This window comes from Podarcis tiliguerta, assembly GCF_965153285.1.
Source record: "Podarcis tiliguerta genome assembly, chromosome: 10".
NCBI lineage: Eukaryota > Metazoa > Chordata > Lepidosauria > Squamata > Lacertidae > Podarcis > Podarcis tiliguerta.
Genome location: NC_139543.1, coordinates 72,436,112 through 72,450,810, shown reverse-complemented (window position 1 = coordinate 72,450,810; position 14,699 = coordinate 72,436,112). Strand labels below are relative to the sequence as shown.

At 46.6% G+C, this 14,699-nt stretch overlaps 3 protein-coding genes across 3 annotated transcripts; all 3 read right to left on the bottom strand.

Moving 5' to 3' along the window:
- Positions 1 to 1,456: 1,456 nt before the first annotated feature.
- On the bottom strand, positions 1,457 to 2,962 carry LOC310659182 (olfactory receptor 5T7-like). Its single transcript, XM_083402389.1, has one exon. The coding sequence runs from the start codon at positions 2,743 to 2,745 to the stop codon at positions 1,786 to 1,788; it is 960 nt and encodes a 319-aa protein (XP_083258515.1). The 5' UTR covers positions 2,746 to 2,962; the 3' UTR covers positions 1,457 to 1,785.
- A 4,127-nt stretch (positions 2,963 to 7,089) lies between these two features.
- LOC310658834 (olfactory receptor 5V1-like) lies at positions 7,090 to 8,043 on the bottom strand (the record flags this gene model as incomplete). Its single annotated transcript, XM_083401204.1, has 1 exon — positions 7,090 to 8,043. The coding sequence occupies one exon, from the start codon at positions 8,041 to 8,043 to the stop codon at positions 7,090 to 7,092; it is 954 nt and encodes a 317-aa protein (XP_083257330.1).
- A 5,402-nt stretch (positions 8,044 to 13,445) lies between these two features.
- LOC310658833 (olfactory receptor 5T7-like) lies at positions 13,446 to 14,399 on the bottom strand (the record flags this gene model as incomplete). Its single annotated transcript, XM_083401203.1, has 1 exon — positions 13,446 to 14,399. The coding sequence occupies one exon, from the start codon at positions 14,397 to 14,399 to the stop codon at positions 13,446 to 13,448; it is 954 nt and encodes a 317-aa protein (XP_083257329.1).
- Between the last annotated feature and the right edge of the window lie 300 nt (positions 14,400 to 14,699).

The following is a 14,699-nucleotide window of genomic DNA, read 5'->3' as shown; positions in this document are numbered from 1 at the left end:
GGAATTTTTTTATTTTTTATTTTGACTGCATCAGGCCAACACAGCTACCTACCTGCATCCGGATATTGTGTGCGTGTGATTGCACAGACACACACACTTTGCAACGTAGGTGGAGGGGAAGCCCTGCTTATCTTTTTGTGTTGCTCATCTTGCAATGCTCTACCAGGGGGAAAACATGCACGACACATCATACACAGTGTGCACAAAAAGATAAAAAAGAATAATAAAGTCATTTATATTAACTAAAAACTCTTGCATGTGGTGGATAGAACATGTCAGCCTTCTGCAGCGCTGCAGTCATTTTGGATACAGTTCCATCAGCCCCATGCGGCTGTGATAGTTTGGGCTAATGGGAGTTGTAGTTCAGAGCATGTGGAGGGCGTCAGGTTGGGGAAGGCGGTGCTCTGAGTTGGTGCCTCTCCATTTCGGCGGGCACAGGCTTCAGAATTTGCCACAAAGCAGAATTAACTGCGTGCTTTCAAAAGAGTGCTCAGGGTTCCTAAGAATACTCACCCACATCGATCCCTCAGCTATTAAAAATGAGGAGTCACTTGTGAAGCTTCCATCATGCTCATTTCCAAAGGTCTCACGATCCCTACCTGGCTGCGGGCAGATGCATATTTCGCTTTTGGGTGGCCCTAAAACCTCCTTTAATTCTAGGGCATTGTTCACATGCGACAGGCTTGCAGCAGCACATATTGGAAGACTTGTCAGCTTGTAGGAAGGCAACTTTTCTGATTCCATTAAACACACACACACACACACACACACACACACACACACACACTGTCCACCATGCCTCCCCCTGGGGTCTCAGGGCCAGAAAGGAGATCTGGGGCAACCCCGTCAGATGAGCAGGGAATAAATAATGATCATCATCATCACCACCACCTCATCATAAAAGCCAAGCCAAAGAATCAAATCAAAGTTTACAGACACACCATAGGTTTAAAGTGCATGGCTTGCCTCAAGGAATCCTGTAGTTTGTTAAGCGTGCTGGGGTGTGTGTGTTCTGATATGTACAGTAAATAATAATAATATTAATGGGTTGAGAAAGTTGTATTTCATGGGCTGTGGCTGGATGAGAGATGGCTAAGTGCCAGGGTGGTAGAGAGCAGATGGGTAGAGGCTAAACAACAAAGATGGCGTATATTTGGCTATATAGTGTATGGACTCTTTGAAATAATTTTCATTTGATTTTACAAGTGTAGAGTTATAACAATACCAAACAATACCAAATACATATCCATATTTAGAGATTTCTATGAATCTCCAGACTTCCCACCATCACCTCCATGGGTCCTATTGTCAACATTTTCAACTGCATATTATTTCATCATCCTTATTTTATACCTCTCCATATTGTCCGTAATATTAGTTGCATTACAAGTGTTATTAGAATTCTGCTAATGTTTTCATCTGCATACAGTGGTCTCCTAAATAAATTATAAATTCCCCCCATTCTTTCCTGAAGTTTTTATCTTCTTGATTCTTGAGCCTTCCGGTCAGTTTTGCCATTTCGGGGTACTCCAACAGCTTAGTTTGCCATTCTACTCTGGTAGGGGCTATAACTTCTTTCCATCTCTGGGCTAATAGCATCCATGCGGCAGTTGTTGCATAAATGAAAAGTCTTTTTTGCTCCTTTGGGATTTTGGTACAGACTCTGTGGACTCTGTCCAATGATGAACCGCTAAGTAAAGTCAGATCGCTTGTGGTGTGAGCCTCCGTACTTGAACTGGCAAAGGGGAATTTCCCCAGGGGTGCTAGGCCCAAGAGGAATCCCTGTTAGTGAGGGAAACCAAAGCCCTTCTTCAAGCCCCCCAGAACCTTCCTCAGGGCTTCCTTCACCTCCTTGTTGCGGAGGCTGTAGATGACAGGATTCAACATGGGGATGATGATACAATAGAGAGTAGAGATCAGGGTGTCCACTTCCAAGGAGTAGCCTGCGCTCGGGCGGTTGTAGTTCACATCGGCCATCCCAAAATAGATGATGACCACAACTAGGTGGGCGGCACAAGTGGAAAAGGCCTTGTGCCTGCCAGTGTTGGAGCGGATCCGAAGGATGGCCGACAGAATGAAGATATAGGAGATGACCACCAGGAGGAAAGGTGCCATGCCCATAAAAACGTTCGCGATGTGAAGAGCCATCTCGTTGACGTAGGTGTCGCTGCAGGCGATTTGCAAAAGAGGAGGTACATCGCAGAAGATGTGGTGGATCCGGTTGGCCCCACAGAAGGCCAGGTTAGTGGAGAGCGCGGTGTGAATGGCAGAGTCCAAGAGGCCCCAGATCCAAGTAGCCGTGGCCAGAGGGACACACACTCTTCTGCTCATCAGTTGAGCATAGCGCAAGGGTTGACAAATGGCAGCATAGCGGTCATAGGCCATGACGGCCAGCAGGGCGCACTCAGACCCTGCAAATGTCATCAGGAAGAACATCTGGGCCATGCACTGGTTGTAGGAAATGGTGTGTCTCTGGCGCAAGAAGTTTACCAGGATCTTGGGGACAGTGACGGATGAGTAGCAGATGTCCAAGCAGGATAAATGGCTGAGGAAAAAGTACATGGGGCTGTGGAGGCGCGAATCCAGTTGGATCAGAGTGAAAATCATGGAGTTTCCCACCAGGGTGATGAGGTAGATGGTCAGAAAGAGGAGGAAGAAGAAGACCTGACCTTTGTGGACCCCAGAGAAACCCAGGAAGATGAATTCGGCCACACGTAACGTCTGATTGCCGCTTCTCTCCATCATGGTCAGCTCTGAGAGGAGAACCAAGAAGGAAGTGAGATGAATGGGGGGGGAAACCAGGATTCATGAATACATGCAGGTGGAATCTTTCCTTCTTTGTGGAGCAGCCAAGACCAAGAGCCCCAGCCCAGCTCTTAGGTTCTGGGCTTCCCAGTCAGAAAGGGTAGCTTCCAAGATGGCTGGACAACTCTGCTCCCCACTCCCACTCTGCATTTTAGATTCTAACCTTGGCAGTAAGAGCAATTGGTAGTCCGGGTAACCTTGGAGGAGGTTTGGACCTTGGGCAGGGGGCAGGGGATAACAGTGCTCTCAAGCCATTGGTTTACCATTTTTGCCATAAGCCCTCTGGGCAATGATGACCTCCCTCTGTACAGCATTGGGTGGGCATCAAATCCTTTTTGCTATTTGAACCTCCTGGCTGAGGCAATGCAGGGCTCAGGCGTCCTGTAGTTTACATACAAAAGTTCCCCCCTTCTGCTACCATTGTTGGATCTGTTAGCATTTCTGTAGCAATCATTGAGCAGTCTGATAGGCTATGATTCTCAGAATTAAAGTACTTAGCAAGAGCTGGTTCCGCTTTTTTTTGTAGTAGTAGAAATTGGAAGTTTCAAAAGATTCACTCCAGAAACACCTCCTTATAGAACAAAATCACTTGGTATACAAGAATGACTCCACAACTGTCATCGATCTGCTGAATGTACACACTGGGCACAGAAAAACACCACATGGCCTGAATCTAGATCAGTGGTTCCCAAAGTATTTTGGGGCTAGTACCCCCCTTGGTTCCATAAACTCGTCCCTAGTTTACCCTACCCTATCGAAAGCATTGGCCCAGATGTTCAGAATGGGACTTTGCACGATTTGCTAAAGAAGATAATAATGCAATAAGATTTGAAACAGTGACAACTACTTGCATGTTTATTCAAAATCCACTTAAAACTATTTGGTTTAATAAATTTAATTGACAAACTTGAACCAGTGATACCAGTTTTCCATAGTCCAAGGATGAGATGTCGTCAAGAGTAAGGATGTGAGATGCCAACAACAAGGAGTTGTGTAAGCACCAGGATTTGCCATGTATCAGATGAGCAAACAAGGTGTATAAATATCAAAGCCCTCCAGCCTCAGGTGCGTGCCGGACATATGACAGCGTTGTCGTCTGCCACCCGCGACTCTTACTGGATCTGATCAATCCAGTTGAAGAGTGGTGTGTGTGTAGTTGAGTGCATGTTCCCTGTCTTGTTATGTTTATTAATCAATAAAGCAATGCTGTAGAAAATCCAATATTGGTTGTCTGAGATTTACTTGTGCTTCCCTAGAGTGCAGTATTGGTCTCATTTATGCTAAACATCAAAACATTAAAAGGACCTATTGGTCACGACACAACACAACACAACACAACACCACAACACAACACATCTCTGCTGCCCACTTGCCTCTTAGTGCCCCCTTTGGGAACCACTGACCAAAATTGGAGGATGACCAAGAGAACCCTCTCACACCCCCCTTCCTTGCCCAAGTGCAACACAACAGCCCTGCAGTGCTGTCAGTGGGCCAGACTCTTCAGTAGCTGCTGTTGCCACAGTCCCACTTACTCTGGCAGTACTTTTTCGTGGTGGGGGAGTGGGGGTGTCTGTTGTAAATCTGCAGCCAATGAATAAGGCCAATGCATAAAACCACTCCAGACTGGGGATGGGCGCTGCGTGAGTCTCAGATTGCACTGAAAGGCAAACCTCCTGAGAAACAGGCACACTGCGAAATTCACTCTTCTCTGAATTTTGCAACCCAGTTCTCCAGTCAAAAAATGTATCTACTCAGTCTGAGTGTGCATGCAGATACATACCTTGGTTCAGATAAGAAATCAACAGGCATTATGTTAGAGGAAATGGCTTTGCAAAGATGTGTATCTTGGGCAAAATCGCTATCCAATTTGTATATTAGGAGAACATTGCACTAAAATGGTGATGGATTCTCAATACGGCATAATAAACAAACAAACAAACAAACAAACAAACAAACAAACAAACCCAGATTGATGTGGAAATGTATAGACCTGAATTTTGCAGTGGAAAAATGAGAAATGGAGAGAAACCTGAAACCGACCCAAGGAAGTTACTTATCACTGTGAGAAAAAAGTCACCAGTTTGCTCTCCTGAATGTCAGCTGTACATCAGGCATATTAGCTTATTTCTTTGTTTTTCAAGTTGTTTTAAACATCATGCACAGTATTGCACAGCAGCAGATAAGGAGTTTGCCTGGTTTTAAACAAACTGGTGCAGACAGACGAGTGATTCCTCCCCAATCTACCCTCATGGCAAATAAAGAACTTCCTAAGTTTGGAGGTTATTTTGTGGGTCCCTTCATTTCTCTGCTCCTCACCTGGCATCTTCCTGCCGAATGAACCTGGATGACGGCTATGACAGCTGCTGCTCTGGGACAGGTGTGGAGACAGTTCCGGATGCTGATGCTCCTTCCAGGTGAGCTGGTGAGGAGAGCCAGGCAGGAGGATTCTACAGCCAGAGAAGGTGAGGGGAATGAAGAGGATGGGTGGGTTGCAGGATCCCTACCTTTCCTCCTGTCAGAACGAGAGACACACCTGGCTGTCACTCATTTTCTGCCCAAAGGAAGGTCTCCATTTCCTGCTGACCCAACGCACCGTCCTTCATGCATCCCCACATACCTTAAAACTGACCCAGTGTCCTGCCTGTATCCTGCGGGCCCCAGTCTGGAAGGTAATATGACTTTTATTGTTTGAGGAGCCCCTGGAGAACATGCATTTGCATCACAAGGAATGAAGATCAAGGAGTCCAGGGGAAAAAAATAATCTCCCCTCTTGCCCTGGGCTTCCTTTTTCCTGGCAGAAAACACTGGCATCAAGGGTATGGGGTGGAGCCCAAGGGGGTTGCAAACAGCCGTGTTCAAACGAGGCCCTTAGGGACAATTCAGTTTGCAATTAAGGTGATCCTTTCTAATTCACACTTTCTGGAACACAGGCTTTGAAATTTGCACTTGTCCAGATTTTGCAATAATAATAATAATAATAATAATAATAATAATAATAATATGCCACCTACCTAACTGGGTTGCCCCAGCCAATTTGGGCAGCTCCCAACAAAATATGAAAAACACAGTAAATGCAGTCAATTAATGTGTATAAAAATGCATGAAGTAGGAGAAAAGGTGTAGACAGAAAACCTAGACAGCATCTTAAAAAGCAGAGACATCACCTTGCCGACAAAAGTCCGTATAGTTCAAGCTCCGGTTTTCCCAGTGGTGATGTATGGAAGTGAGAGTTGGACCTTAAAAAAGGCTGATCGCCGAAGAATGGATGCTTTTCAATTCTGGTGCTGGAGGAGACTCTTGCGAGTCCCATGGACTGCAAGAAGATCAAACCTCTCCATTCTGAAGGAAATCAGCCCTGAGTGCTCACTGGAAGGACAGATCCTGAAGCTGAGGCTCCAAGACTTTGGCCACCTCATGAGAAGAGAAGACTCCCTGGAAAAGACCCTGATATTGGGAAAGATGGAGGGCGTAAGGAGAAGGGGACGACAGAGGACGAGATGGTTGGACAGTGTTCTCGAAGCTACCAGCCTGAGTTTGACCAAACTGCGGGAGGCAGTGGAAGACATGAGGCATATTACTATTACTACTACTACTACTACTACTATTATTATTATTGCTGCAAAATCTGGACAAAATCTGGCATGCTCCGGTCCACGGGATCACAAAGAGTCGGACACGACTAAACGGTTAAACAGGAGAAAAGGTGTCTTTATTGTTGTTGTTGCTGCTGCTGTTGAATTTATATACTGCCATATACCTGAAGGTCTGAGGACAGTTCACAGAATATTTTAGGCGGAATTGTGTTGGGAAACAGTGTATATGAAACAAAATCACATTCAAAAATGACTTTACACTAAGATACTAGTGATTTTTCAAGAAGATTGAAAAACAACAACTACACAAACTAACGTGGAAACAAGGAGATCTGAACTTAATAGCAAAACATTGAAATATTTCCCATATTGTTCTCAAGGGGCTAAACAGAAACAGGAGGACACAACAAGAACGACCGTTAAAGGATTTGGGGACAGTGTGAGGTTTGAGGCTGGCTCCCCTTGTGACAGTGCGCCATGTTGAATTTGTCAGCTAAGCAGCTCTTCAGATTGGGAGATAATGCAGTTGCTGAACTGGATGTTGGACACAAGACCCAGTGCAGAATCATGACCTAATTCTTTGGAATCTGTCTAGTAATGTCTTGCTGAATTAAGTCTAACTAATGGGAATATGGTGTTAGCCACTGTACTTTGACCTCCAAAAAATTTTCACCAAAGGAAGGAGACTCTGTTAGTGAGGAAGATCAGAGCCCTTCTGCAAGCCCCCCAGAACCTTCCTCAGGGCTTCCTTCACCTCCTTGTTGCGGAGGCTGTAGATGACAGGATTCAACATGGGGATGATGATACAATAGAGAGTAGAGATCAGGGTGTCCACTTCCAAGGAGTAGCCTGCGCTTGGACGGTTGTAGTTCACGTTGGCCATCCCAAAATAGATGATGACCACAACTATGTGGGCGGCACAAGTGGAGAAGGCTTTTCGCCTGCCGGTGTTGGAGCGGATCCGAAGGATGGCCGACAGAATGAAGATGTAGGAGATGACCACCAGGAGGAAAGTCCCCAGGCTGACAAACACACTTGCTACATGAAGGGCCATCTCGTTGACGTAGGTGTCGCTGCAGGCGATTTGCAGAAGAGGAGGGGCATCGCAGAAGATGTGGTGGATCTGGTTGGCCCCACAGAAGGCCAGGTTGGTGGAGAGCACGGTGTGAATGGTGGAGGCCAGGAGGCCACAGGTCCAAGAAGCAGCAGCCAGAGGGACACAAACTCTTCTGCTCATCAGGTGAGCATAGCGCAAGGGTTGACAAATGGCGGCATAGCGGTCATAGGCCATGACAGCCAGCAGGGCGCACTCGGTTGCAGAAAATATCATCAGGAAGAACATCTGGGCCATGCACTGGTTGTAGGAAATGGTGTGTCTCTGGTGCAAGAAGTTCACCAGGGTCTTGGGGATGGTGACAGACGAGTAGCAGATATCTATGAAAGCTAAATGGCTGAGGAAAAAGTACATGGGGCTGTGGAGGTGTGAATCCAGCTGGATCAGAATGAAGATCACACCGTTTCCCACCAGGGTGAAGAGGTAGATGACCAGGAAGAGCAGGAAGAGGAAGGACTGACCCTCGTGGACCCCAGAGAAACCCAAGAAGATGAATTCGGTCACCACCAGCGTCCGATTGCTGCCTTCCATGGACTGCATCAAGGTCAACTCTGAGAAGAGAACCAGGAAGCGAGAGAGAGTTGGCAAAGCTGTGTTGGTTATGTGGAATATTTCCTTATTTATGGAACAATCAAGACAAAAAGCCCCACACCAGTTCTTAGGGCAAGGCTTCCCAATCAGAAGGTGCAGCTGCCCAAATGGTTAGGTTACTCTGCACACAAACAGAGAGAGAGCTCTCCCTTTTTGATGCTAACTACTATCCTTTGCAGTAGGAGCAATCGTTGGTCCAGACATCACTGGAGGAGATTTGGTCTTAGGGGGCAGAAGTAATGCTGTACTGGGACAACACTGAATGGAATACCCTGAACCGACCCCTTAAGCTATTCTCGTTGTAAGAGAGTGGTGGCCAAACTTGGCCCTCCAGCTGTTTTGGGACTACAATTCCCATCATCCCTGACCACTGGTCCTGTTAGCTAGGGATGATGGGAGTTGTAGTCCCAAAACTGCTGGAAGACCAAGTTTGGCCACCACTGTTGTAAGACCTCTGAGCAGTTGTGACCACACTCTGTAGAACTCTAAAGGTAAAGGTAAAGGTACCCCTGCCCGTACGGACCAGTCGTGTCCGACTCTAGGGTTGTGCGCCCGTCTCACTTAAGAGGCCAGGGGCCAGCGCTGTCCGGAGACACTTCCGGGTCACGTGGCCAGTGGGACATCGCTGCTCTGGCGAGCCAGAGCCACACACGGAAACGCCGTTTACCTTCCCGCTAGTAAGCGGTACCTATTTATCTACTTGAACTTAGGGGTGCTTTCGAACTGCTAGGTGGGCAGGAGCTGGGACTGAAAGATGGGAGCTCACCCCGCTGCGGGGATTCGAACCGCTGACCATGCGATCGGCAAGTCCTAGGCACTGAGGTTTTACCCACAGCGCCACCCGCGTCCCAACTGCAGAACTCTAGGGGGGCACCAAATACCTGTTTGCTGATTTGAACAAAGAATTTGCATCTCTCTCTCTCCCTCTCTCTCTCTCTCTCTCTCTCTCTCTCTCACACACACACACACAGACACACACTGTATCTTTGCAGCGTTCATGCATCCAGCATGTGCATTTTGCTTCCAGAGTTGGATCTCTTAGCATCTCTGTAGCAATTATTAATCAGTCTGATAGGCTGCTGTTCTCAGAATTAAAGTGCTTAGCTCAACTTGCTGCTGTTGTTGTATTTGGGAGATTTGGAAGATTTACTTCAGTAACACTTCCATATGTAATGAAATCATCTGGACTGCAAAAATGACTCTACAACAGCCATTGATTTTCTGGATATATACATTAGACGCAGGAACAGCACATGGCCTGAACCTAGATCCATGTTTCCCAAAATTATTTGGGTCCCTGCTCCCTTGGTTCCATAACCACATCCCTGTTGTTGTTGTTGTTGAGTCGTTTAGTCGTGCCCGACTCTTCGTGACCCCCTGGACCAGAGCACGCCAGGCACTCCTGTCTTCCACTGCCTCCCGCAGTTTGGTCAAACTCATTCTGATCCCCTAATAAAAAGCCTTATTCATAATAGCAGTCTGCATGAACTGCTAACCATGAAATTTGAACCAGTAACATTAGGACATTGTAGCACCACTTTTCTTTCTCAAACATTTATTCAAAATACAATCAAAACTTTTCAGTTTGTTTAATTCAGTTTATGAACTTGATCTGCCAATGCCAGCTTTTCAATGTCTTCTTGTCGTTTACACCTACAGTGCCTTGCTGCTGGCCCTTGGCCTCTTAGCGCTCCTGGGAAATTCCCACCAGCCCTCTTGGAGAATCACTCACCTGGAGGATAGCATCCTCCTCACTTAGCCATTCTGAGCACTGCAGCCTCAAAGATTCTAAGATCCTCAATTTGGCATCCACACAGACATTCCAGTTGTCACATTAGGACAATTTATTAAAGAATAAAAAGTAGGGGGGAAGCAGGCAGAAGGTCAAAACAGACTGCAAAATAAACCAGTAGAAATAAAACCGGATGACTCCTAGCCACACTAGAGTTGTTCTAATTTACTCACAAGTAAGCAGCAAGGATGGGCAGCTCCCCTGGCCATGGGGAGGGAGGAAAGCTGCAGGGGCGTCTCAGCTTTTTAAAGTCTCCCCACACCCACACCCCGGGCCAGATTTAGGTTTGATGAGGCCCTAAGCTCCTGAAGGTAATGGGGCCCTTGATATGTCCAGCTGTCCTTTGTCAACAACAAATTGTCCCTGTTTTTTGTGTTGAATATATGCTATATGGTAATTGATGGACCTAACAGGTATCTCAAGCCAATTGCACATAACAAAATATATATTTTATGAAAGTAATTGTTGGACTGAAATACAATTAAGAAGAAGTATATTAATAGTGAAAGAAGAAGTATACTAATAGTGAAATAATTATTAAGCTCTAACTTAAAATGATTGGGGGCCCATGACTTACACCATAGGAGCCAACACAACACAAAACACTGTTGCTGTCTGTAGGTTTTATTTTATTTGTTTTTTATCTTCTATTTTGGAAATGTACATCCAGTTTCCCCCCCTCTAAATTTTTTTTGGGGCCCCCCAAGGGAGTGGGGCCCTAAGCCATAGCTTGTTTAGCTTATACATAAATCCAGCACTCTGGGATGCCAGAGCCAGTTGCTCAACAACCTCGTGCTGCTCAGTTAAGAATCTTAAGTTCCCCTTTTGCATTTGAAAAGAACGATGGAAAGATATGGGGGAGCTTGACTTAAAAGATGGGGGGAGGCTTTCTTTGCGCGGGTGGCCTCTGGCTAAAGTTCAGCTACCCTGGCTAATAGCCACTGATAGACTTCCCCTCCTCCTTTAATTTGTCTAAGCCCTATTAAAATCTGATTAGGGCAAGGCTACCATGATATGTGGGACGCGGGTGGCGCTGTGGGCTAAAGCCTCAGCGCCTAGGGCTTGCCGATCGAAAGGTCGGCGGTTCGAATCCCCGCGGCGGAGTGTGCTCCCGCTGCTCGGTCCCAGCGCCTGCCAACCTAGCAGTTCGAAAGCACTCTTGGGTGCAAGTAGATAAATAGGGACCGCTTACTAGCGGGAAGGTAAACGGCGTTTCCGTGTGCGGCTCTGGCTCGCCAGAGCAGCGATGTCACGCTGGCCACGTGACCTGGAAGTGTCTTCGGACAGCACTGGCCCTCGGCCTCTTTGAGTGAGATGGGCGCACAACCCTAGAGTCTGTCAAGACTGGCCCGTACGGGCAGGGGTACCTTTACCTTTACCTTACCATGATATGTTGAGGCAGCTAAACCCTTCAATGTTTTCTGCACTGGGAGACACACTACTTTTTGGTGGGTGGGGGAAATGTCTGTCCTGAATCTACAGCCCATGAGTAGGTCTGATGCATAAAACCGCTTTTGACTAGGGAGGGGGGAGGGCATCAAATTCAGTTTACATTTAAAAACAGACTTAACTCATCTGCACTTTCTGAAACACTGGGGTGGGGGAGGGGAGGACCCTTCAAAATTTGCACTTCCACGAATTTTGCAATACAGGTCCCCCACTGAGGAAATGGCTGCCAGGATGCATCTACAGTGGCTGAATGTGTGCGCAAATAGATACATTACTCAAACGCATGCATTATTTTAAGGGAAACTGATATGCAAATATCTGTATATTGCCTAAAACTGCAATCTGCTGGGTACTAAAATGCTGGTGAATTTTTTGTGAGTACTTGGGAAAATAAAATAAAATCCCCAAAGTGATATGGAGAACTAAACGTAAGAGCAGAAAAAGGAGAAATCAAAACTGACACATCGCCCAATCCTTACACTGGACAGAATGAAGTCAACTGAAGCAGACTGCTTGCCACTTTGAGCATGTCAAAGCTCTGTCGTCTTGTATGGAACATCGAACAGCTTTGTGCCCAGCTGTCCATCAGCCAGCCCAGACAATTCCTTCATTTCCCTGCATGCTTTAACCATCATATACAATATTACGCAGTGGCAGATGTGACATTTGCATGGTTTTAAGCAAACTGCTGCGTGCAGGTGAGCGATGCCTCCCTATCACCATTGCAAATCCAGCCTTTCCTGGGTTTGGAGGTGACTTTCCAGGTCCTTTTATTTCTCTGCTCCTCACCTGGCAACTTCTGGCCTGTGGAACTCAGCTGGTTGCTGCTGGGCTTGGAAGGATGTAGAGATACTTGCTCTCAGACGCTGATGTATCTTCCATGTCCCCCATTTGAGGAGGACCAGGCAGGAGGACCTGGAGGCAAGAGAAGGGTGGAAGGGTAGCAGAGTCTCCACCTTTTCTCTTGTCAGAACAAGGGATGGACCAGGCTGGGGCTCATCCTCAGCCCAAGGGATGGTTCCAGTTTCTGGCTGACCCTCCTTGTCCTTCAGGCATCACCATACACCCTATAATTGGTCACAGTTCTGCCTGCATCTTGTGGCCCAAACTCCAGCAGGGAAGAGAGCTTTTATTGTGTGTTTGAGCAGCCCTTGAGGAGGGAAGGAATATCAGGGAGTGCAGGAAAAGATAGAAAATGCTGGAGCCAAGGGTACAGATTAGATCTCAAGGGGATCAGGGAATAGCAGTGTTCAAATGAGGCTCCCAGGGAGGAGGGGAGGAGGAAATGAATTCAATCTGCATTGGATTCACACTTTCCAAAAAACAGTACGAAGATCAAAACACAGCCAGCATTTCAAATTTGTACTTCTCCCGATCATACAGGGCAGATATCCAGCACAAGTCATATTTGCAGAACTATACGGGCGAACGTAAAATACGGAGAAAATGTTGCATTTAAAGGGGAAATGGTGTTTCAAAGAATGAATATATCAAGCAAGGCTGCATACAAGAATGTGTGTGTCAGGAGAACTTTGCACTAAGATGCTGGTGAATTTCGGGGAAGACTTAACAAAATAAAGAAAACAGAAAAAGATGTGGAAATGTGGATCCATGAAATTAAAAGAACTTAACTGTGGAAGAATGGGATTTTTTTGTTCTCAGAGGACTAAACTGAAAAAATAGGAAACAACAAGAACAACTGTTTCTAATGTTTGGTGCTTTATTGTGTTTTATATGTTCTGTAAGCAGCCCGAGTGGCTGGGGCAACCCAGCCAGATGGGCGGGGTATAAATATATTATTATTATTATTATTATTATTATTATTATTATTATTATTATTGGATTTAGGTCTGAGGTTCAAGACAAATCCCCTTGTGACAGTGCGCCATGTTGAATTTGTCAGCTAAGCAGCTCTTCAGACTGGGAGACAATGCAGTTGCTGAACTGGGCGTTGGACACAAGACCCAGTGCAGAATCATGACCTAATTCTTTGGAATCTGTCTAGTAATGTATTGCTGAAACAAGTCTAACCAATGGGATATGGTGTTAGCCACTGTACTTTGACCCCCAAAAAAATTTTCACCAAAGGCAGGAGACTCTGTTAGTGAGGAAGATCAGAGCCCTTCTGCAAGCCCCCCAGAACCTTCCTCAGAGCTTCCTTCACCTCCTTGTTGCGGAGGCTGTAGATGACAGGATTCAACATGGGGATGATGATACAATAGAGAGTGGAGATCAGGGTGTCCACTTCCAAGGAGTAGCCTGCGCTTGGGCGGTTGTAGTTCACGTTGGCCATCCCAAAATAGATGATGACCACAACTATGTGGGCGGCGCAAGTGGAGAAGGCTTTTCGCCTGCCGGTGTTGGAGCGGATCCGAAGGATGGCCGACAGAATGAAGATGTAGGAGATGACCACCAGGAGGAAAGTCCCCAGGCTGACAAACACACTTGCTACATGAAGGGCCATCTCGTTGACGTAGGTGTCGCTGCAGGCAATTTGCAGAAGAGGAGGGACATCGCAGAAGATGTGGTGGATCCGGTTGGCCCCACAGAAGGTCAAGTTGGTGGAGAGCGCAGTGTGAATAACAGAGTCCAAGAGGCCCCAGATCCAAGAAGTGGTAGCCAGAGGGACACACACTCTTCTGCTCATCAGGTGAGCATAGCGCAAGGGTTGACAAATGGCGGCATAGCGGTCGTAGGCCATGACGGCCAGCAGGGCGCACTCAGTCCCTGCAAATGTCATCAGGAGGAACATCTGGACCATGCACTGGTTGTAGGAAATGGTGTGTCTCTGGTGCCAGAAGTTTGCCAGGATCTTGGGGATGGTGACGGATGAGTAGCAGACGTCCAAGCAGGATAAATGGCTGAGGAAAAAGTACATGGGGCTGTGGAGGCGTGAATCCAGCTGGATCAGGGTGAAGATCACACCATTCCCCACCAGGGTGAAGAGGTAGATGGTCAGAAAGAGGAGGAAGAGGAAGGACTGACCCTCGTGGACCCCAGAGAAACCCAGGAAGATGAATTCGGTCACTGGTAGCGTCTGATTCATGCCTTCCATGGCTCTGTTGAGGTCAGTTCTGAGTGGAGAACCAGAAAGAAAGAAAGATGTGGGCAGGGAATGCAGATATGTGCATTGCACAGAGTATTTTTGTCCCTAAAGATCTCTCTGCTTTCATAATTTTCATAGTCATAACAAGAGCACATTTATAAATTCATTTTATAAATTATGTGCACACAGAAAAAACAGAGGATGTGTTACTGCCCCAGGCAGGGGCATATTCAACTTTTGGGGGTCTGCAACTGATGTAACGGCGAAGCATTTTGTCATAAGTTTAGTTGGGACAAATAATCTGGTGCT

What these genes read in the sequence shown, in the direction of transcription:
- LOC310659182 (XM_083402389.1), bottom strand. Translation starts at nt 2,745, where the DNA reads ATGATGGAGAGAAGCGGCAATCAGACGTTACGTGTGGCCGAATTCATC.